This window comes from Bubalus bubalis, chromosome 15 (genome assembly GCF_019923935.1).
Source record: "Bubalus bubalis isolate 160015118507 breed Murrah chromosome 15, NDDB_SH_1, whole genome shotgun sequence".
NCBI classification, from domain to species: domain Eukaryota; kingdom Metazoa; phylum Chordata; class Mammalia; order Artiodactyla; family Bovidae; genus Bubalus; species Bubalus bubalis.
The window spans coordinates 12,646,052-12,670,934 of NC_059171.1; the positions used below are offsets into that span (position 1 = coordinate 12,646,052).

The 24,883-nt window shown below is 40.5% G+C and overlaps 2 protein-coding genes across 6 annotated transcripts in view; both read left to right on the forward strand.

The window, feature by feature from the left end:
• Positions 1-2,846, forward strand: part of ESRP1 (epithelial splicing regulatory protein 1) — a 58,238-nt gene extending 55,392 nt beyond the window's left edge. For all 4 annotated transcript variants that reach the window (XM_006076269.4, XM_006076271.4, XM_006076270.4 and 1 more), the window contains one exon: positions 1,328-2,846. Coding sequence is in view for 1 of the 4 variants with exons in the window: in XM_006076272.4 (XP_006076334.1) it covers positions 1,328-1,334 (7 nt within the window). In the remaining 3 variants the exon portion in view is untranslated. The remainder of the gene's footprint in view (positions 1-1,327) is intronic.
• Positions 2,847-17,164: 14,318 nt separating this feature from the next.
• Positions 17,165-24,883, forward strand: part of DPY19L4 (dpy-19 like 4) — a 64,868-nt gene continuing 57,149 nt past the window's right edge. The window contains exons 1-2 of one of the 2 annotated variants that reach the window (XM_006076266.4): positions 17,165-17,351; positions 22,510-22,620. In XM_006076266.4, coding sequence (XP_006076328.3) covers positions 17,336-17,351; positions 22,510-22,620 — 127 coding nt within the window. In that variant the 5' untranslated portion in view covers positions 17,165-17,335. Of the gene's footprint in view, positions 17,352-17,426; positions 17,635-22,509; positions 22,621-24,883 lie in introns of those variants that run through there. The other variant, XM_044928542.2, reaches the window with a different exon arrangement.

Genomic DNA, 24,883 nt, shown 5'->3' on the forward strand with positions numbered 1-24,883 from the left:
GTATCCAAAGAGCAGGTTTCAATGCATAGTATTTTAAAGCTAAGTGCTAAGTTATGGTCCCTTTCAAAACCACATTTAAAAATGAATTCTAACAAAGAAACAAAAGTTTCTCTATTCTTAAGAGTACCTGAATCTAAATCTGTATTCCAGTTTTGAAATCTTTTTTTTTTTTTTTTGGTCTATATGCTGAGTCTTAGTTGTGGCACACAGGATTTTGATTTTCATTGCAGTGTGCAAACTCCTAATTGTGGCATGTGGGACCTGGTTCCCTGACCAGGGATCGAACCCTGGGGCCCTCTGCATTGGGAGCACAGTCTTAGCCACTGGACTACCACGGAAGTCCCAGAATCTGCTTTTAAAACAAATCTAGGATTAACCACAATTACAAATTGGTCATATGAATAGAACTAAAGTCTGAAGAACTGTATTTCTATCTTTATTTCTGTTTCTCATTTACATGTGAAAGTATATACATGCCTAGTTATTTTTCATTTTAAAGATTGTGTGTGGGATATAAGTAAATAGCACAGAAGAACCAATTTGCATTCATATTCTAGATCTTCCAATTATTGGCTTAATTGCTCTGTGCCTCAGGTTTCCCATCTGTAAAATGGGGGTGACATGGCAATATAATAGGGTGTTGTAAGGATGAAATAGTCCACATAAAGGTGGTTTTTATAGATTGGTCACTGACATATAGAACTTTTTTGCTCCAGTGTCATTATTTAGTGCTTTTTTTTTCTTTTTTTGGCCACACCACATGGCATGTGAGGTTAATTCTCCCACCAGCTATGAAACTGTGCCCCCTGCTTTGAAAGCATGGAGTCTTAACCACTGGACCACCAGGGAAGTCCCCTCTCAGTGCTTCTTACTGATACAAATATTCTTGTTTGAATTTTTTTGGAAATTTCTTATATTAGAATTTAATATCAAATTTTTGTCTTAATGGCTTGATTTATTTAGAAAATGGTATTGAACCTCCACTATCACTAAAATGCTCAGATAACCTGGGGACCCAGAATAAGGAATGAAGAGAATAGTCTCCTCACAAAAGATTTAAGTGGGGAGGTAAAAACACACATTATCCCATGCATGATAATATGGCTAGGGTATTGTAGAAATGTCAGTTATCACATAAACTTCACTTGTCAGCAGTGTATTCCCTGAGAATTTGCTGTGTAAATACCAATTATGTCTGTGTAAAATAAAAATTTGGAATCCTTTTAAGACTTTTAGACCTTTTAGAATTCAGAATCTTTTTCACGGCGACTAAGAATTGTAAAATTGAGAGACTATAATTTTTTCTTTTGTTCTTTTTTTTTTTCAGTGTTTGAAAGATGTATGGAGATCCTGAAACCTTCAGACATAAGACAACTTCCAGCAACTTCAGGAGAAGTTTGTCTACACTCAGGCTGCAGTATTTTCAGCAAACATCATTGGACGGTGGGCGAATGCCCTATCTTTTGGTGGAATGAAAAATTTGAGCCAGTGAAGCCAAATTCTCATTGCAAGCAGCATGCTTGGCTCCTTGCTCACTGCAAACAGGCATTTAAAATGTGAATTTGAAATCGGGTGTCTCCACTACTACCAGCTAATATGGCATCATAGGTGTTTCCTAAGTTTTAAGTCTTGGGGGAAAAAAATACTCCACTGACATCTGCCATCTCCACCAGGAACTCTTTTATGGAAGCTCCATTTTTGTGTGTTCCCACTCTTCTCCCCATCTTCTGCACAATCATGTGCTCTTCTGAAGTAAGAATAAGGTCTTGGAGTACGTAAGTCCCAGACTTACAGAAAGAAATAAAGCTATTATTTTCCCAGGCTCTTGGCCATCACAATGTCTTACAGTTAAAAGCCACCAAAAACTATTTTTTAAACACCTTGGAATAAGTGAGAAGAAATGGCACACCCATCACAAAACATACATAGTTTAAAAGTTTCCTTTTTTTTCTCAGTGGGTATCAGTTGTAAATAAAAATGAACTAGGGGCCAAAATATAAAACCAAAAATGAAGCAGCTATGTGTAGTTATTAATTTCTAGTTTGAACTGTAACTGAATACTGTGGCTTCGTATGTATTATTTTATACTGTACTTTTCCCATTATTGATGGTCCAGACTTTAATAAGAAATTCCATAGTTTTTAATATCACAAATGAGAATATTTGAACAATGTATTCTAGAAAGCAATATACTAACTAAAGTGAATGCTTGTATATAATAAGATAGCCTTGATCCTTTTTCTCTAATGCCTTAACTGTCAAATTAAAACTTTTAAAAAGCCTAGGGTTATAGTCAGCATTCTAGACTGAGAGGTGAACACTGATGTGATGAGAACAGGTGCTGATGCTGTCGGCCTGTAGCCCTGTGTGTTTAGCTATGTTTATGCTCCAGAAGTGCAATATTAGACACTAGCTAGATAGTACTGCTGCCTCGTGTAACTCCAAAGAGAACAACAGAATTTGATTAACCAAGTGCACATGTTCCTTTAAGTTCCTCTTAATGTCCTTAGCTTGAATGCAATGCCATACAGATTTATGTGGCTGCTATTTTTATTTACTTTGCATTATTTTGATTAATACCTTAAATGGAAAGCCAAACAGTCCCTCTTCACTGACCAGTAATGTCCATTTAACTGCAGTAGGAAAAATAAGAAAAACCATGTTGTGTGAAAATTGGTGATAACTGGCACTTAAGATCATAAAGATAGTTCTTTATACTTGGCTGCCTTAAGATGCTGTTTGCCCAGAGCTCTGAAAGACTTTAAGATAGGCAGTAATACTACAATACTACTGAATTTTTGTAGAATTGTTACATTTGATAATAAAACTTGCCTGTTTAATCTCAATGTTTGCATTCTGTTTTGTAATTAGAACAGTTAAGGGTAACAGATGAAGGGTGTGGTGGGTAAAGCCATCTTTTCCTGAGGTGGTAGGATATTTCCTTAAGTTACTGTGAGTGTTTGTTAGGTGTGCTCTGTCGTGTCTGATTCTTTGTGACCCCATGAACTGTAGCCCGCCAGGCTCCTCTGTCATGGAATTTTCCAGGGAAGAATACTGGATTGGGTCACTATTTTCTTTTCCAGGGGATCCTCCTGACCCAGGGAATCGAACCTGCATATCCCGTACTTCCTGCATTACAGGCAGATTCTTTATTGCTAAAACATACGGGAAGCTATCAATGATTAATGCACTCCAGATACAGATTAAACAACCAGCCTTAGAGTATAAATCATTGAGACTTTGATCCCAAAATTCTTAAAACAGTAGTCATAGTTATTAATATGTGGTCCTTGTATCTTATTATTAGAACTCTGTTTGCTTGATAATTTGAAAACTTATTGGAGCCACATAAGACATTTCTTAAAAGCCATATAATAAAAGCTACAACTCTAGTGTTTCTGAATCCCACAAACTTCTTTATTCCATTTCTCTCTCTGCTAATTCTGAGTTCTCCAATATTCTCTCTAATCCAAATTTTATCCATTTTTTAGGAACCAGGTTAAGACTTGCCTGACTTCCACCATTTTAGAGTTACATATATTGACCATATCATTATTTGATGTATATACTCTTTATGGAGTTCAATTCCAGATCTAGTACATTTTTACACACATGATCTTGTTAAGTACTCATCAAGTGAAGTTTAGTTCAACTGGGACACTTCTGCAATCTCGGTCCTTGCCAACATCATTTATAAAAATGAAGCAATTGCTTTCAGGTTTGTGCTTCAGCTTTGGGTCTGTGAAGAGGGAGCAGAGCCCTCTGGGCAATCTAAGGTTCTGCTCCAGCTTCCTGTACCTTTATGTCTCTGGTAGGCATTTAATGTCCAGGCTATTCCTTGCCTTAAAGAAAAACAGGTTGCCTGGGCTAAGGAGATAGCTATTTACCTCCTTGAAATAGGACCTCATATAATTGCTCCTAATGGCACCCCACTCCAGTACTCTTGCCTGGCAAATCCCATGGATGGAGGAGCCTGGTGGGCTGCAGTCCATGGGGTCGCTAAGAGTCGGACGCGACTGAGTGACTTCACTTTCACTTTTCACTTTGATGCATTGGAGAAGGAAATGGCAACCCACTCCAGTGTTCTTGCCTGGAGAATCCCAGGGATGGGGGAACCTGGTGGGCTGCCGTCTCTGGGGTCACACAGAGTTGGACACAACTGAAGCGACTTAGCAGCAGCAGCAGCAAGGCAGAAAAAGAACATAGGTGATGGTATGAGATTAAGAAAGGCCAGTGGGAAAGAATTGAGAATAGAGAGTATATAAAAAAAAAATCTTAAAGTCTGTCTCTTAGGTTTATAGTTGGTTACATAATTTCTCTTCCTCTCCCTGCTTCCCCCAGCTCTTTGGGGAAAATGTTTTTAACATATACAAAAATAGAATGATGGCCACCAAGCCTCTATCCAGCCTCAACAATTACAAACTCAAAGCCAATCTTGCCTATAGATGGATTATATTATCCATTGTAATATCTATTACATATAGGATTATATGTAGTTATATTGTTCAGTCACTACGTCTTGTCTGACTGCGATCCCATGAACTGCAGCATGCCAGGCTTCTCTGACCTTCATTATCTCCCCGAGTTTGCTCAGACTCATGTCTATTGAGTCAGTGAGGCCATTCAACCATCTCATCCTCTGTGGCTTCCTTCTCTCCCTCAATCTTTCCCAGTGTCAGGGTTTTTTCTAATGTGTCAGCTCTTCGCATCAGGTGGCCAAAGTATTGGAGCTTCAGCATCCATCCTTCCAATGAATATTCAGAGTTGATCTCCTTTAGGATTGACTGATTTGATCTTGCTGTCCAAGGGACTCTCAAGAGTCTTCTCCAGCACCACAGATTGAAAGCATCAGTTCTTTGGCACACAGCCTTCTTTATGGTCCAACTCTCACATCCATACATGACTATTGAAAAAACCATAGCTTTGACTATTCAGACCTTTGTCAGCAAAGTGATACCTGCTTTTTAATACTGTCTAGGTTTGTCATAGCTATTCTTCCAAGGAGCAAGTGTCTTTTAATTGTATGGCTGCAGTCACCATCCACATTGACTTTGGAGCCCAAAATGAAATCGGACAGTTTCCACATTTTCCCCATCTATTTGCCATGAAGTGATGGGATTGGATGCCATGATCTTAGTTTTTTGAATGCCAAATTTTAAGCCAGCTTTTTCACTCTCCTCTTTCACCTTCATCAAGAGGCTCTTTAGTTCCTCTTCACCTTCTGCCATTAAAATTACATCATCTGGATATCTGAGGTTGTTGATATTTCTCCTAGCAATCTTGATTCCAGCTTGTGATTCATCCAGCCCAGCATTTTTCATTATGTTCTCTGCATATAAGTTAAATAAGCAGGGTGACAATATACATCCTTGAAGTATCCTTTCCCAGTTTAGAACCAGTCTGTTGTTCCATGTCCAGTTCTAACTTGCTTCTCATCCCATATACAGGTTTCTCAGGAAGCAGGTAATGTGGTCTGGTATTCCCATCTCATTAAGAATATTCCACAGTTTGTTCTGATCTGCACAGCCAAAGGCTTTAGCATAGTCCATAAAGCAGAAATAGATGATTTTTTGGAATTCCTTTCCTTTTCCATGACCCACTGTATGTTGGCAATTTGATCTCTGGTTCCTCTGCCTTTTCTAAATCCAGCTTGTACATCTGGAAGTTCTCAGTTTACATGCTGCTGAAGCCTATCTTGAAGGAATTTGAGCATAATCTTGCTGGCATGTGAAATGATTGCAACTGTTCAGCAATTTGAATATTCTTTGGCATTGCCTTTCTTTGGAATTGGAATGAAAACTCACCTTTTCCAGATTATATAGATTATCCATATATCTTTCCACTTTTCCCACTGTTGTATTATTTTGAAGCAAATTCTTTGGGCCAAGATTAAAATGGAACTCCAAGTATAAAACTGGGCCATGGTAGGAAGTGTTGTAATGAGAAGTGTGTGTGCTCAGTCATGTCTGATTCTTTGTGACCCCATGGATGGTAGCTCACAGGCTCCTCTGTCCAGGGAATTTTCCAGGCAAGAATACTGGAGTGGGTTGCCATTTCCGCCCCAGGGATAGAACCCAAGTCTTGCATCTCCTGCATTGGCAGGCAGATTCTTTACCACTGCACTACCTGGGAAGCTTCTTAGTGACAAGAGGCAAAGGCTAAATAGGACTGAACCGGTAGAAATAATTCAGTTTCTGAATTTCTGCAACTGTGCTTTGTAATCCATTCCCTATCCCATGTGCCAGTATGAGACACAGACTAGACAGGATATGGTGTAAACTGAGGACTGGAAGGCCACCAGGATGGAATTTAGGAATGAGAGCCCTGAATGAGTACCATAGGGAGAAATTGTTTTTCTACATTTTTGCTGCCTTCTTTAAGTGAGTTTTGAGGCCAAGATCCTAAGGGATCAAAGGTTCAAAAACAAATGACTAGCTCCTAACTTAGAAAAATTAAAGGGAAATGTCCATATTTCAGTGTACTTCCCCTCAGTTACTTTACGTGGAAAGTGGAGGGATATTTCAAGCCAAAACCAAGCTGATAATCATTACCTTGGAAGAGTATACAACCAAACACTGAGAATATGTATAAATTATATTTTATATATATATATATAGCACAATTAAAACCACTGTGTAGGTTAAATGAATCTTCACAATAACCTATTAGGTGGTGCTGGTGGTAGAGAACCACCTGCTGATGCAGGAGACATAAGAGGCTCAGGTTTTATCCCTCCGTCAGGAAGATCCCCTGCAGGAGGGCACAGCAACCCACTCCAGTATTCCTGCCTGACGTATCCCATGGACAGAGGAGTCTGGCAGGTGGTAGTCCCTGGGGTGGCAAAGAACCGGACACTATAGAAGCCACTTAGCATTTATTAACAATAGCGACACTATTATTATTTTTACTGACCAGGAAATTAAGTGTAGGTTAAGTAGTATCTGTCTTGGCTGCCCAGAAAGTACAGGAAAGGATCTGGAAGATAAAGATTTGGACTCTAGTTGATGTGATTAGTGCTCTCATAACTGCTTCTTAGTAGTTCTGGCTCTTTTCCTAGCATTGCACAAATATAATCCATCATTACAGAGTCATAGAGTTGGGCTTCAAAATGTTCCTTTGGTCTGCCTTTTCACGTTATTACCACTGTGCCATCAGTTCAGCTGCTGAATTATTCAGCAGCTACATACTGTTGCTGTGCTAAAAGGCAATGTTGATAAATGAGTAACAAAGCTGCTGATTACACACTCAAATTTGAGCCAGTGTTTTTTAACCCATATGAAACCAATATGATAGTGGTGTTAAACACTAGAAACATATTTTAAAAAATCAACGTGGAATTTTCATCTTGTTCTGGATGGTTCTCAGCTTGTGTGTGTGTGTACGTGTGTGACAGAGACAGAGAGAGAAAGAGATTCATCCTTCCTTCCCTGATGGTGTTTCTCATGTTTTCTTCCTTAGCCACCTTCTCTCTTTTCTGGGAAAATTCAATAACTTACTTTTGCATTCTTGTTTGGAGCTACCAGCTTAAAAACCCAACAAGTCAATGGACATTTATTTCCATTTAAATATCTCTCTGGGCATTTCAAATGCAACATGCTAAAAACAAACATACCTTCCTATGTTAGCAGGTCTGAAAACATGCTTCTTATGTTTTCTCTACTTCAGGAACCAGCACCACAGAGTACCAGGTATTAACGTTAAGAAAGCCACATGTGACTTCCTCACCTCACCATCCTCATCATCAGCATCTCTCACCAGTGCTTTGCCCCAGTATTGAATCCGTGCTTCAAATTCTGCTTTCCTCTATTGCCAGAATGCTTTTCTATAAGAATAATATTTCAAATTATTACATTTTAAAATAAAAATTTTTATTTATTTGGCTGCACTGGTCTTTAGTTGCAGCATGCTGAATCCTTAGCTTCAGCATATGAACTCATAGTTATAGTATCTAGTTCCCTAACCAGGGAACAAACCTGGGCCCTGGGTATTGGGAGTCCAGAGTCTTAGCCACTGGACCACCAGGGAAGTCCTTGATTACATGTTTTGAAACCACTTTATTGAAGTATTATTGAGATATAAAGACTGTACAACTTGGTGTGTGCAACTTGGTGAGTTGGATCATAGAAAAAGCAAGAAAGTTCCAGAAAAACATCTACTTCTGCTTCATTGACTACCCCAAAGCCTTTGACTATGTGGATCACTACAAACTGTGGAAAATTCTTAAAGAGATGGGAATACCAGAGTACCTTACCTGCCTCCTGAGAAACCTGTATGCAGGTCAAGAAGCAACAGTTATAACCAGACATGGAAGAACGGACTGGTTCAAAGGAGTGACTTGGGAAAGGAGTGTGTCAAAGCTGAATATTGTTACCCTGCTTATTTAACTTAAATGCAGAGTACATCATGAGAAATGCCGGACTGGATGAAGCACAAGCTGAAATCAAGATTGCCGTGAGAAATATCAATAACTTCAGATATGCAGATGACACCACCCTTATGGCAGAAAGCGAAGAGGAACTAAAGAGCGTCTTGATGAAAGTGAAAGAGGAGAGTGAAGAAGTTGGCTTAACACTCAACATTCAAAAAACTAAGATCATGGCATCTGGTCCCATCACTTCATGGCAAAGAGATGGGGAAACAATGGAAACTGTGACAGACTTTATTTTGGGGGGCTCCAAAATCACTGCAGATGGTGACTGCAGCCATGAAATTAATTGCTCCTTGGAAGAAAAGTTTTCACAAACCTGCTGCTGCTGCTGCTGCTGCTAAGTTGCTTCATTCGTGTCCGACTCTGTGCAACCCCATTGACGGCAGCCCACCAGGCTCCCCCGTCCCTGGGATTCTCCAGGCAAGAACACTGGAGTGGGTTGCCATTTCCTTCTCCAATGCATGAAAGTGAAAAGTGAAAAGTGAAGTCACTCAGTCGTGTCTGACTCTTCGCTACTCCATGGACTGCAGCCTACCAGGCTCCTCCGTCCATGGGATTTTCTAGGCAAGAATACTAGAGTGGGGTGCCATCGCCTTCTCCGTGACAAACCTAGACAGTGTATTTAAAAGCAGAAATGTCACTTTGCTGACAAAGGTCTGTATAGTCAGAGCTATGGTTTTTCCAGTTGTCATATATGGATGTGAGAGTTGGACCATGAAGAAGGCTGAGTGCCAAAAAATTGATGCTTTTGAACTGTGGTGTTGGAGAAGACTCTTGAGAGTCCCGTGGACTGCAAGGAGATCAAACCAGTCAGTCCTAAAGGAAATCAACCCTGAACATTCATTGAAAGGATTGATGCTGAAGCTGAAACTCCAATACTTTGGCCATCTGATGCGAAGAGCCATCTCATTGGAAAAGATCCTGATGCTGGGAAAGATTGAGGGCAAGAGGAGAAGGGGGCAACAGAGGAGAAGATCGTTGGATGGCATCCCCGACTCAATGGACATGAGTTTGAGCAAGCTCCAAGAGATGGTGAAGAACAGGGAAGCCTGGCGTGCTGCAGTCCATGGGGTCGCAGAGTCACTCAAGACTAAGTGACTTAACAGCATACTAGGTAAGCATATTAGTGAAACCATCACCACAATCAATGCCACAAATATCACCTCCAAAAATTTCCTCCCATCCTCTTTAACTTTTGTGTGGGTATGTGATAAGAGCACAACAAAGTGATTATGTGTTCTTCACATCTTTTCTACTAAAGGTTTCCATTTGCCGTTTAAAATACCCAAACGTATTACTGCGTGCTATTGGGTGAGCTGACGTCTGCCTACCTCTTGAGTTTTATTCAAGGCACCCGTACCCTCATGCTCTATACTTTGTTGTCTTTTTTCTGGGTTGTTGCATGAGTGATGCACTGTTTTTTTCTGTTATCTTTCTCTTCACTGACTAACTGCTATGCAGAATTCTTACCTTTCTAAGGAAGGCCTTTCCTGACTCACTAGGCTCTGTAAATCTCCCTATAATCTGCTCCCCAGATTGTAACTTCAGTCAAGGTAAAGTGTATTTTCTTCCCCACTGAATCCTTAGTGACTAGGCAGCACGTGGGATATATACAATAAGTATCTGTTGAATGAATAAGTGTATGTTCGTTCCTGCAGGTGAAAAGGAATGTGCTTTATGCAGTTTTCCTTTAAAGTTGTCTATAAATTTAAATCTTAAAAGTAAAAAATTGTTTTTCTTTAGCACCAGTTAAAATGTTAGTATTATCTAGTTATTAACAGTATGCTTTTTACACTAAAATGTAAAGTCAGAGTCACCTTTCACATTGATGTACACATCCAAAGAGAAAGTTTGGTATGGAATTCACCCAGACATGATTTTGGATGCCTCTGCCATCTCCAGGACTCACAGTGACTTTTCAGGGTCCTATTCTCAACCAGAGTGCTTATGTGGAACTGTAACAAAATTTTAAAAATTTATCTATATTTAAATCATGTCATAATTGGTGAACAGATTTTTTCTTTTTTTTTTTTTACTGTATTAAGAAAAAAATACCATGGCAATTACCCTGTTACACTTAAATCGTTGTGGTGATACATCGTAATTTTGCTGGGAAAACTCCCCCCCCACAATCACTGCATGCTTTTGGTTTTAAGATGTGTCTGTACTTTGGAGTGCAACTAGTCCTCCACACAGCTGGTCTAGATACACCCGCTCAGTCACCTGCATTGACGGCTGGCTGGGGAGTAGCTCGATGGTAGCTCTGGGGGCACCAGGCCATCCACGTTCTAGCCGGAACCACCTTCAGGGTGGGAAGACAGCATCAGCGGTTTCAGGTATCAGTGCTTGAGGAATGGCAGATTCTTTTCTGAATTAATAATTGATGTACTCAGAATCCACCTGCTATGCCTTCCCTCTATCATGAGAAAGAATTTAATCCGTTATTTACATGGGTCCAGAATGCAGGAGAGTAATCAACGCTAGGGAGCTCCTCACGGGGCAATCTCAATCCATAAATAGGATCGACAAAGGAACGAAAAGCCAAACCAAACCAAAAGCAGCATACTTAATTAAATGGAAATTTCAAATAAATAACAAGTAATTTTTAGCTTACGCTGGCCCAAATATTGCATGGAGCATATTATACTAAAGTGTCCTATATTACCTGGCAATTCTAATATTCAATTCAACTAAATTTCACAAATATTTACTTACTTAGTTACCTGAGGGCTTACTTACCTGAAAGAAGAGAGGATGAAATCTTGGTCTACTAAAATAGAAGCTTTGCCTGGGAAATCTTAATAATAAGCCATTTAGTACCACTAATTTTTTTATTAATAAATGAAAGAATATGTTTAATGAATTAATGATTTCTTATGACTAATCTGGTTAAAAAAAAAAAGTCTCTTCCTGGAGGAGTTTTAACTGTAGGAAAAAACTATATTTTAGAAGATGTCCTAGAGTTCAATTGTCTGTGTTCACATGTCCTATGTTCAATTTAAAAATATTTAAATAGATACACATTGTTTAATATTTTCCCACTGGGGAGGCTTATACAGTTTTCCAGTTTGACTATTGCTTTGTATGATTGTAATACTTCCAGTTAGTGGAAGAGGAAGACAGCCAATCCTTGTGAGTGATAACAGAGCAAATATATTCAGGAGGCACCGAAGTACAGCTTCAAACAATGAGGAAAAAGTGAGGCCTGCTTGAGAAACAACTGCAGGAGCAACTGACAATATAGCCCTTTATTTCCTCTTTTACAGAAAAAGCTTAGAAAAAAATTAATTCATAATCACAAGAAGAACTAATGACAAGTTAAGACAAAACAGCATCTAATCATAGTTTTAATGGTTAGTGTGAAACATACAACTTATCTAAGACATCCACAGCTCATACTATTATCAGCAACTTTTAAATTAATTACCAACATAGTCTACAACATGTTTCAAAGAGTTGAAAGAACAGGATAAAACATGACCAAAGTACAAGTCAGAATATAACGCTGATAAGAGTGTTATGTGTTTTCAAGGACTAATTGATCATACCTGGTTCAGACTTCACAAAGGAAATGGTATTGAGGCTAACTTAAATATGTTGCTTAATGGATAATTACAAATTTATGGCATAATAAAGGTGAGAAAGAGTTCCATATCTTTAATAGAAGAAAAGCTGAACTAATGCAAAGATTTCACACTAATTATTCTATACGCTAAGATGGAGAATTAGATAGAAGAGTATCCTTTAAAACAGTCTTTACTTGTATTTATTTTGGTTCCAAGTAGGTGAGTTTTCAGGGGCTTTTGTTTTGTATTTGTCTCATGTTCTGGTAACAAACAGTACTTGGCACACAGAAGGCACAAGATCAATTTTAAGATAGAAACCTTAAGAGTCATTCTCAGCTCATCATTTATCACATCCAGTTGGTCACTAGGCCCTGTAGATTTTACCTCCAGCATTTTTTGAATCCGTTCTCTTTGAACACTTTTATTTCCATTGTCTTATTTCAAGCCTTTATTTTTTAACCCAGTTACTACAATACCCTTCTAATCTACATTTTCTTAAAAGACTTAACTTCTTAAACAAAGCTTTTCACATCAAGCCCTAAAAATATCCATTGCACACAAAAGGGGTCCTTAAGCTTCTAGGTGGTGGTTTAGCCTCTAAATCGTGTCCAACTCTTGCAGCCCCAGGGACTGTATCCCACCAAGCTCCTCTGTCCATGGGATTTCCCAGGCAAGAATACTGGAGTGGGTTGCTGTTTCCTTCTCCAGGGGATCTTCCCAACCCAGAGATGGAACCAGGGTCTCTTGCACTGCAGGCGGATTCTTTACCAATTGAGCCACCGGGGAAGCCAAACTTCTAGAAGAGGCAGCAAATCATACTGTTCTTTGAGTGTAGACTGTAAATGAAAGACCATTTGAGAAAATCTGAAGTGTTTAGGATTGGTCAAGATGAGGCAAAGGTTAATGAAACAACCTTTCAGATTCTGGATGGGAAACTAGCAGCCCATGGTTTGCAGTCATAAAATGGTCCATGAAGTCAGGATCAGAAGCTATCATTCTGATTAGCACACATATTAGGATCACGTGTGCGCCTGGTTGTGTATATTACCATCTGGAATCACCTGGTCTTATTGAGTTATGGAGTGACCTAATGAAAGCTCAGCTATGCTGCTGCTGCTGCTAAGTCGCTTCAGTCGTGTCTGACTCTGTGCAACCCCAGACACAGCAGCCCACCAGGCTCCCCCGTCCCTGGGATTCTCCAGGCAAGAACACTGGAGTGGGTTTCCATTTCCTTCTCCAATGCATCAAAGTGAAAAGTGAAAGTGAAGTTGTTCAGTTGTGTCCGACCCTCAGCGACCCCATGGACTGCAGCCTTCCAGGCTCCTCCATCCATGGGATTTTCCAGGCAAGAGTACTGGAGTGGGTGGGGTGCCATTGCCTTCTCCGAAGCTCAGCTATACTGCCAGGTAATGGCGACATCTTGAGCAGTCAGGGGTACATCTTTTTGAATGAAGTTGATATTTGGAACAAAAAAATCTTATTTTTCTCATAGAGAAATTACACTGGTTCAGGGATAAAATGATTCATTCTCAGTCTTATGGGAAGGTTTAGGTCAAGGGAAGAATGTTCCTATTAGGGAACACAATCACAATTCCACCGATTTGTATCTAAAGATTGAATAAGTATCTCTCCTTTCATATTCCTATTTAATTTCGAGAATCACTATTTTTTCTCTTTTTCTACTTCTGTGTAGCGCATATACGGCCTGAGGAATGGTCATCACCTCAAGACCCTTGACATGGAAAACAGTGGCCCTCATGAAGTGGAGCTCTGCTTGCTTCTCATCTGATAAGCTGGGCACTGAAATCTGCTGCTTGTGTACATGGGTTCTTGTGGTTTTCAGTGACCCACAGTTTTATTCTCTCGTAGTTTTGACTCAGGCCTTTTTGGTGCAACTAGTGTCTTCCCATAGAAACCCATGTTTCTAACTCCTTGTCCAATGTTACTTGTCAGGCAAGAAATATTTACAGGTGACCAAAGGCATAAAAGGAGTTCCTGGACCTGTTTTTGCATAGCACTGAAAGCTGATAGCTTCTCCCCAAACACCCTGACTTAATACAGGTGCTATTAGGAACGAGACTCTTGCTGTCTGCTAAAAATGGGACAGCCATCATTACCCCATGACTTCAGTGAGTTCCTGTGCTTTTTTCCTCATTCTATAATGGGCATTTTATCAGTTCTTAAATTTACTTCTTCCTACTGTTGAAACACATGAATGCGAAGTGCTATGACCCAGATAACCACGATAGTGTGGTCACTCACCTAGAACCAGACATCCTGGAGTGCGAAGTCAAGAAGGCCTTAGGAAGCCTTACTACAAAGCTAGTGGAGGCCATGGAATTCCAGCTGAGCTATTTAAAATTCTAAAGGATGATGCTGTTAAAGTGCTGCTCTCAATATGTCAGGAAATTTGGAAAACTCAGCAGTGGCCACAGGATTGGAAAATGTCAGCTTTCATTTCAATCCCAAAGAAGGGCAAAGCCAAAGTATGTTCAAATTACCATACAATTGCGCTCATTTCACATGCTAGCAATGTGATGCTCAAAATCCTTCAAGCTAGGTGGCACTAGTGGTAAAGAAACGGCCTGCCAACGCTGGAGTTGTAAGAGATGCAAGTTTGACCCCTGGGTGAGGGAAGATCCCCTGGAGAAGGAAATGACAACCCACTCCAGTATTCTTGCCTGGGAAATCCCATGGACAGAGGAGCTCAACGGGTCTCAGTTCATGGGGTGGCAAAAATTCAGAGACCACTGAAGCGACTTAGCACAGCACACAGGCTTAAGTAGTATGTGAACTGAGAACTTCCAGATGTACAAACTGAGTTTTCAAGAGGCAGAGGAACTAGAGATCAAATTGCCTACATTTGTCGGATCATAGAGAAAGAAAGGGAGCTCCAGAAAAATATCTGTTTTATTGACTATGCTAAAGCCTTTGACTGTGTGGATCACAATAAACTGTGGAAAATTCTTAAAGAGATGGGAGTACCAGGTTACCCTACTTGTCTGCTGAGAAATCTGTAGGTAGGTCAAGAAGCAAAAGTTAGAATTGGACATAGAACAACTGACTGGTTCAAAATTGGGAAAGCAGTATGACAATGCTGTATATTGTCATCCTGCTTATTTAGCTTATATGCAGAGTATTTCATGCGAAATGCCAGCCTGGGTGAGTCACAAGCTGAAATCAAGATTGCTGGGAGAAATTTCAACAACCTTAGATATACAGATAATACCACTCTAACGGCAGAAAGTGAAGGGGAACTAAAGAGCCTCTTTGATGAGGGTGAAAAGCTGACTTAAAACGCAGCATTCAAAAACCTAAGATCATGGCATCCAGTCCCATCAGATCATGGCAAATAGAAGGGGAAAAAGTGGAAGCAGTGACAGATTTTATTTTCTTGGGTTCCAAAATCACTCCAGACAATGACTGCAGCCATGCAATTAAAAGATGCTTGCTCCTTGGAAGGAAAGCTATGACAAACCCAGCCAGTGTATTCAAAAGCAGAGGCATCTTTTTAATATGTGACAAAGTCAAAGCTATGGTTTTTTTAGTAGTCATGTACGGATGTGACAGGTGGACTGGAAAGAAGGCTGAGCGCCAAAGAATTGATGGTTTTGAACTGCCGTCCCAGAGAAGACTCTTGAGAATCCCTTGGAGAGCAAGGAGCTTAAACCTAAACCTAAAGGAAATCAACCCAAAATATTCACTTGAAGGACTGTTGCTAAAGTTGAAGCTCCAATAGTTCCGCCGCCTGATGTGAAGAGCTGACTCACCGGGAAAGACTCTGACCCTGGGAAAGACTGAAGGTTAAAGGAGAAGGGCTGCATCAGAGGATAAGATGGTTAGAAAGTATCACTGACTCAGTGGTCATGAATCTGAGTAAACTCCGGAAGGTAGTGAAGGACAGGAGAGCCTGTCATGCTGTAGTCCATTGGGACACAAATACAAGACTTAACGACTGAACAACAACACTGTTGAGGGGGAAAGATCCAGGTATAATAAAAGTGAAGACAAACAGTATGACAAGTTAAAACTACGTTCCATTGCTGTGGAATATCTAAACTGCACCCTCTCCTCTGCACTGGCCGTAGTATTACTGTTTGTAAAATAATAGTATGAAATGCAGATACATTTGTTTAACTACTTTGGGCGGTTAAGACACTTAAGTTGCAAGTACAAGCTTTTTTCTTGTAAATGTCTGCTGCTGCTGCTGCTAAGTCGCTTCAGTCGTGTCCGACTCTGTGCAACCCCATAGACGGCAGCCCACCAGGCTCCCCCGTCCCTGGGATTCTCCAGGCAAGAACACTGGAGTGGGTTGCCATTTCCTTCTCCAATGCATGAAAGTGAAAAGTGAAAGTGAAGTCGCTCAGTCGTGTCCGACCCTTAGCGACCCCATGGACTGCAGCCTACCAGGCTCCTCCATCCATGGGATTTTCCAGGCAAGAGTACTGGAGTGGGTTGCCGTTGCCTGCTCCGTCTTGTAAATGTCTAGCGGGCTACTAAACCAATGTGCCAACAACCCAAAGGGGTTTTGCCGCGCTCTGAAGGCACTCTGAGGATTTAGGAGCCCTGGCTCAGACTAGCTTGGTGACTTAGACTCGCTGGACCTCCTTTTCCTCTCTGTAAAATGGGGCAGGTACGGGGGCTGGATCTGGATATTCTCTGGACTGTGCCGTGCTTAGTTACTCAGTCGTGTCTGACTCTTTGCGACCCCATGGACTGCAGCCCACCAGGCTCCTATGTCCACTGGGGATTCTTCAGGCAAGAACACTGGAACGGGTTTCCATGGCCTCCTCCAGGGGATCTTCCCGATCCAGGGATCGAACCCATGTCTCCCGCATTGCAGTCGGAGTCTTTACCGTCTGAGCCACCAGGAATACCTGAGTCCAGTCACAAAAGTGCCAGAACGGCCCTCGGGCACCCACCTTTACCGGTGAGGAGAAGGTGGGAGTAGTGCCCCAGCGGGAGCCCCCGGGATTTGTCTCCTAGGGGTGTGGGCGGAAGGGCCCGCAGCCCCTGGGATTTGTCTCCTAGGGGTGTGGGCGGAAGGGCGGAGCCACCCCCGCCTGAGCCGCCTTCCTTCCTGCCCGCTCAGGCCCAGGCGCTCTCGCCATACACTCCGGCCAGCCCTCCGCTCCCAGCACTCTGGTTCCAGGGCGGCCCGGGGCAAGGGGACGCGGTTGGCGGCGACACCGGAGGGGGGGTGAGTGGGCGGGTCAGGAAGTGGGGGCGCGGCGGCCCCGGAGCGGGCCTGAGGAGAGCCGCGGGGCTCGGCTACGCGGAGGCGGGAGACGCCGGGCGGCGCTGGAGCCACGAGGGAGCCTCCCCGGCCTCCGCGGGGACGATGGCGGAGGAAGAAGGTGACCGGCCCCGGGGTCCGGCGCGCGTACAGCCGCCAGAGGTCTCCGGAAAAAAGGACCGGGAGACCCGGGCGGCGGGTGGCCGCGGCTGTCCGGCGGGAAGGAGCGGGACCGCGGCGAGGGGGGCGGGAGGCGTGCGGAGACATTGAGAGGGAGTGGAGTGGACGGCCTGAAGTCGTGCCGGCTCGAGTGGGAGGCAGAAGTGGAGCTTGAAGTTGGAAATCGGGTCGCGGGAGAGAACGCCGAGGGGGGAGTGGCTGAGAGGAAGGGCCCGGAGCTGCTGGTGAGCGGAGCGGGGGACGGACTCGGGTTGTGATGTAGGTGCGAGTGCTTTCGGGAGTGAAAGTCTTGTAGCCGAGTGCCCCTCAGGCTGAGTGCGCTCCTGAGAGGTCTGTGGGTGCTGACCAGGTCACCCCCGGGTAAGAGGAGCCGCACGCCAAGTGGGGGGACAGAAAGAGGCTTGGGTTTGGGATGAAAGGGGTAAGTGAGGTGGATTGGGAGGAGACGAAGAAGCAGAAACGGAAGAGTGAAGGTCAGTCAATTTCATTTACAGGTTTAGGGGGCGACGGCACAGGGAGAAAGAATGGGTGGGTGGCTTTGGGGGATCCGGAAGCCCGGAGTGCTTTGAGGGTGAAAGTTGGTGGGCTGGAGAAAGCTTTTCACCTCTTCAGGGCCACTGCCAGGACAACTCACTCCGTGTTGATCCACAGAAGTTGATAGGTATGAGAGAAAAATGGGGAGCTGGGCGGAACTTCGCCAGCGAGAGAGGTTCTAGGAAATATTTGTGTCACATGTTCATAATAGGCACGGTACTTTCAAGCATAGATATAATGATATCGCCTGACTGAGCAGTTAGACTTTTCATTCTGGAAAATAGGATTTTTAACCTTGTTGAGGAGGGTTGTGAACGTGATCTGTTTAGACTGAAGCCTTGCTAAACCAGGAATGCAAGAAGGGAGTCTGAAGAATTCAGTGGAAAACAGTTTAAAAAAAAATTAGTTTTAAGAATTGTTTGTTCTGTGACTTGCTGCTCTGTTCCTGCTCTCACTCTTGCTTCATATTTGCCTCCTCCTCCTCTTTTAGTTTTCTGGGTTAAAACTGGTCTAATTTAAGACACTGTACCTAAAAGCAGCTTCAAAACTAAACTCTTTGTAGTTGGTAAGGAAGAATGTATTTCTCTTTGTTGCCTTGGTTTTATCTTTGGTTCCAGTATATGTGATACATTTTTTCCTATTTTTTACTTTTCTAACTACCTGCAAATCTCTGGGCGTGGGTTGATAAGCTCACTTATATGTTTCCATGAGCACTTAAAGCATAAAAAAATTAAAACTGCAGTACTAAAAGTCTTTAATATTATATATCATGCTAATGAGGAATTGTTTTAACAGGTTAAAGTTAGACCTAACTAAACAGATATGATGTGGAACCAGTTATGATTTCATAAGCCATACAAGTTTGTGAAATTTACTTCCATGATATAAAGTGAAAAATGACTTTTGTTTGTAAAACGACAGATAATCCAAAGGAATGATACACGTCTTACTTGGAATGATTAATGCATTGAAGTATTGTTAAGTTATAGTTTCATTCAACAGACTTTTAATTCCATAAATATTTGGCTGTCTAATGTGTTAGCTGTGCTTCCCCAATGGCTCAGCAGGTAAAGAATATGCCTGCAATGCAGGACACAGGTGATACGGGTTCGATCTCTGGGTTGGGAAGATCCCCTGGAGGAGGAAATAACAACCCACTCCAATATTCTTGCCTGAAAAAATCCTATGGACAGAGGAGCCTGGAGGGCTACAGCCCAAAGGGTTGCAGAGAGTCAGACATGACTGAGCACAGCAACAACTAGTAATTAAATTCTTATTTATTGTAATCTAGTAATGTTATTTATAGTAAACATGTCTGTGTGCTAGGCATTATTCTGAGTATGTTTATTAGGCATTCCATACTTTTTTTCAAAATGCATGTTATTTGTATTCACTGTATTAAAATTTGACTAGTCTATTTTACTTGTATCCACATGTTTTCTATATTGCTTTTTTGCTTATCATTCACTTCACTTGGACCCTTTTCTTTGTCCCACGCTTTCTCTAAGTAAATACTCTTTGGGAATCTCATCTTCTCTTGATGCTGTAGAGAGTCATGGTATTATATTTGTATATCTTGGAACAAATGTTAGAGCAAAGAAAGTGACAGCCTTGAGTAAAGCAGTATTCACACTTCTCTTGAAAATTGCTATGTATAGTCTAGATGGACATTTGAAAGCCTATTTGTAGCCCTGTTAACTGTATGATGTGAAGATCACAGAGCCAGAGACTGAAATAGGTTGTTCCTGTGGCTGTGTTATCATTTTTATTTACTGGACTTTTTCTTTACAATGCTAAAATTATAAGATAGCGAAAAGAAAACTTGAATTCTAACCCAGAGCTTTCCTGTCAGAATGAATAATCTGGTTTATCCACTGCATTGGTCTTTGTTGCTTACCCACCTAGGGATTCTGGGCTTTGTTTGTCAATTATGAAGTTAAAAGATCAACATAAAGAAAATGAGGTAAAATTTGCATCCAGTCAGTTTTGTTTTATAGTCACAGGCAAAAAGTTTAGGAACAAGATGGAAGAGATTGGTTAAAAAGGTTACTGTATTTCCTAAGTAGTACTTTTTGCTCCCACAATTTAATGCCACTGAAATTGGCATGTCTTAAAATCAGGTATTTAATATGTTAGTGTTTTGTTTTGTTTTCCTCTTGAGAAACTTATTAAATAGTGTCTTAAAATATATGACATTTTAGAATCAAGAAAATAGTACTGGAATTCCCTGGCGGTTCATTGCTTAGGACTCTGAGTGTCCACTTCAGGGGTAATGGGTTTGATCTCTAGAGAACTAAGATCCCGCATCCTGTGCAGCATGGATGCAAAAAAACAAAACAAAAAACCCCATATGTGTGCATACTCTATGAAAATCTCAGTAAAGTGATTCATTTTATAGAGAAATTTTTTTTTAAAGAAAAAGATAGCTCTTTGTGAAGAACACTTTTCTGTGAATATCCTCATCCTTGTTATCTTAAATGCATACTTTTATTAGACTCTGTGTAATAAAAAAAAGCCCCATCTAACCCATTGGTCACATATTTTGTTTGGCTTGCCTGGTTGCTCAGACAGTAAAGAATCAGCCTGCAGTGCAGGAGACCTGAGTTTGATCCCTGGGTCAGGAAGATCCCCTGGAGAAGGAAATGGCAAAGCACTCCAGTATTCTTGCCTGGAGAATCCCATGGACAGAGGAACCTGGCGGGCTCTAGTCCACCATGCCGCAAAGCGTTGGATACAATGAGCGACTAACACTTTAACTTTCAGTAGATTTATTTACTTGATTTCTGAAATTACCAAGTACATTTTTAAAAAAATCTAATACTATTAATGTGTTTAATCATGGATGTGTGTCTACTAAGTAAATGTCTTGTGGTTATAATTTTTTCTTAAATTCTTTTAAAAAATTTTCTATGTATTTTATTTTTGGCTGTGTTGGTTCTTCGTTGCTGGGCTTTCTGTGGTTGTGGGGTGGAGGACTACTCTCCAGTTGTGGTGCACAGGCCTCGCATTGAGGTGACTTCCCTTGTTGTGGGGCATAGGCTCTGTGGTGCTCAGGCTTCAGTAGTTGTGCACGGCCTTAGTTACCTCGCGGCATGCGGAATCTTCCTGGACCAGGGATCGAATCCACGTCCCCTTCACTGGCAGGCAGATTCTTAACCACTGGACCACCAGGGAAGCCCTGTGTTCTTTTTCAATAAAATTTAAAATGATCGCTTGCATCAAAAGACTTTGTTTGGCTTTACATAAATTTTCATTCTTGTTGACTGCTTCTAACTTTTGCTTTAATCCATAGCAAAATTAAAAGGAAATCATAAATGAGGAACATAATAGTATTTATTAATTGTCCCAGATTTGTATGTAAAAATGCTCAATATCCATGGTATGACTTTTCTAATAATGTCATTTTCTAATCTGTTCACTGACTTTGCTACTTAACATGATTATAAAATAAAGAATAAATGATATAAAAATGGTTAAAATTTAGACTAGTCAGACAGAAGCCACTAAGTATATGGTATTTTTTTCCCTCAGTATGTCAGTGTTGAGAGACATTTTTTTTTTGTTTGTTGTTGAAAGACATTTTAACAAACATACGAATTTGCTTTGAAGCTCTTTTAAAATAAATTTTATTCATTTTCCACAGTAAAGTTAGAATTAGCCACCCAATATCAGCAATAGTAGCTGATTCATTTCTCCTTTTTTGACTTCTCTTTTTAGACTCATTTTTCTATCCTTAAGCCATTATGAAGAGAAAAGAAAAAAACCCTGCTTCTATAGAAAAGAGATAAATTCTTGTACCACCTTCATGATAGTGTTCTATACCTACATGACACAGTCTACCTCATAATGAACTAGGGAGGAGGAGTAATTAGGGAGAATATAGTAAGTTCTTGTTTAATTTGGAATTGGTTTACTGATTTGAAAGTACTTTCTGCATTACATTTTTTTTAATCGGTTGTAGAAATAGTAGGTAGTGTAATATTGGAAAAATTTCTGAGAGCTTCCCAAATACAGGGATTTTTGTAGGTTCAGCCTATTTTCTGATACCTAAATCTCTAAGTCTGTTGAATGATAATGATAACACAGCACTGTGAAATTCTGTAGAACCTTCAGGATTTTAAACAAATGAAGTATAATTTTATGATCAATTTATTTTATTATATTTTTATTTTTTTTTAAAATTGTTAATTCATGAATAATGCATATGATACTCTCAGGTAACTTGAAAAATAAGCCAATTTATTAAATAACACTTTGTTCTCCAGTCATTCTGGAAAAGAGTTTACTTATTTTAGGATGTTTTGAAAATAGCATCATCTCAAGAGAAGAGCTCAGTTTATCAATAAGACTCTGAAAGCATGGATTGGAGGCAGAACTTATATTGTCTTTTGGTTTGTAGGAATGTTTGTTTTGCAGGGAGTGCTAAAATAGTTATGAAAAGAGTTATCTTTGGTACTAATAGTTCTTCATCAGACTTTTGCCTTAGTAAAATAAGGTAAATCAGTTCAAGATACAGACAGAATAATTTGTTACACACATTGTAATAACATCTCAAATATTTTAAGGACCAACTATAGAACTGCGCCAAAGAAAAAAGCCAAAGTCTTCAGAAAATAAAGAATCTGCCAAAGAAGAAAATATCAGTGACACTCCAGTTCCTGAAAGAGCTCCAAAATGTAAGTTAGATTTGGAGGTTTTTTTACTATTATAAAAATAGTTACATTAGTATATTTTACAGTAATATTTTAAATTATAAATTAATTTTGTCTTAAGTATGTGGTGATATCAGTCAGCTTTCATTAGGTTTTGCTGTAGAACAATTCCTAAGTGTCACTGGCTTACAGAAAGCGTTTATTTCTGATTAACTTGCATATTGTGGCTGTCGGTTGGCTGGTGAAGCGTCATGTGTCCTGAAGGAACAGTCTCTATTTGGGATGTGTTCTTGTGGCAGAGAACAAGATCAGGAGACAGGCGGAGTCATGCAGAACCTCCTAAAGGTTTTGCTGAACTGCACACTGTCACTTGTACTTGCATTCTGTTGGCCCAAAGAAGTCATCCAGTCAGTCCAGGCAATAGGATGGAGAAGTTTATTCTGACTCAGGATGCATGGCAAGTCACGTGGTAATGGGCAGGGATGAAAAATCTTTACAGGAAAGGACAAAGTAGTTGGGAGTAATAATAATAGTCTACCACATTCTGGCCTTTTGGTCATAAATATTTATTTCTCTCTCTCAGACAAAATACACTTGGTACCTCCTGACTCCAAGGAAGACACTCAGTCTTACCTAGTGAGGGCATCAGTCTTGAACCTAAGGTCATCTTATCAGGGTCTATTCAGGGTCAGCTCTGACTCATTCTGATCCAAAAGAACTGAAAACAAGTTACTTGCTCTGTGTCAGGGGTCCCCAAACCCAGTCCTATGTTCAGAGATTGAACAATATAAAACAAAATCAGCAAAGAGAAAAGGCATATGGGTGAAAAGAAACTGGGCAAAAGCTTCCAGGACACAGAGGACATGTATAATTCCTTCAGCCTCAATTTGTGGGATTTGTAGTTTTGTCTGCCTGGGAAGCTTATTAACAACTCTGCTCAGGGTTTTTAGTGTGGCTGATCATGTAACCTCTGCTTAATACATGCAAAAGTTCTAGACTCCTAGAAAGAAAGCAGTAGGTGTGAAGCATACTGTTTGCACTAATAAGTTAGACACAGTAAACCACTCATTAGAAAATGATGGGAAACCTTTGGAAATCCAGGTTCCCAGAGACCTACCAAGAGCCTAGCTTTTAAGCAGGCTTTTCTTAGCAAAGCAGTTATAAGCCTGCTATGGTAATCTTTTCTGTACATGTCCCCTTTTCCATTATACATTTTTGGTTGGAGACAGGATAACCAAAATAAATGCTTCCATTCAGAAAGAGGAAGAGTAGGAGACACATTAAACACTGGTCCACAGCAACTTTTAAATCCTACTAGGTAAATACGAGGTCTTCCTCCTCTGGGGAAGGGAATGTTTCTTGATTAGTCACTAGCTATTTTTCTTGGGGGTAGTTGCCCAGTTCATTGTTCTTTGTGGACCTTGGCTTTATCCTCTGAAGGTCCTTTCTTTTCCATTATCCTCCTGAACCATATCTGAAAGTGGCTTTGGAGAATATGCCATCCTTAGGAGCTGAACAGCTTTTACAAATAGATTCTTCCCAAAGGGAGTTCAAAGCCAATTTATATAAATTTGTTAAAATAAGATAAACATTTTGGGAGATGGAAAATAATAATCTGTCATATATGTGATAAATCATTTTATAAAACTGTTTCCTGTGAATAGTTGCAATTTTAGTACTAACTTTTGTTTTTATTACTTTAGATAACAGGATCACAAAAGAGATTATTACTAGAGTACCTTGATTATGAACTGCTTCGATTAGAACAGAACTGGCCCATTTGCCAGCAGACATGAAGAGGAAAATAGGAGTCTGAGCTGTAGTGTTGAAGTTAGTATTGTTAGTCTTTTCAACTAGTAAATCATAAAATTGAGAAATACTTTAAGTAACAAAGGCTGATAAAGACGAATCCTTAGGGCAATGACCAAATCAAGGGCATGACCGGTCACATAGTGTGTTAAAACATATGAGGTTTAAAGTAGTTCCTAGTAACTCCTTTCAGTTGAATAAAGCACTCAGAGGAAAAGAATAAAAGGTGTGGTTTTTGTGACAAATAAGCAAAGCTTGATTAGTTCAAAATACATGTAGTTAAATCTCTGAGAGAGGCATATCTAGAAGAAAAATTTGGGGTATAGTTATTGGAGAACAGAGCTGACTGGAATCAAGTAGGTAAAAAACCAATAAAATTGTTTTTTTCTTTGCAAAAATGAATGATTTAATTTTGTAAAATTAAGGTACAACTTACAATAAAATGCACAGAATCATAGGTATTAAGTGAATTTTAGTA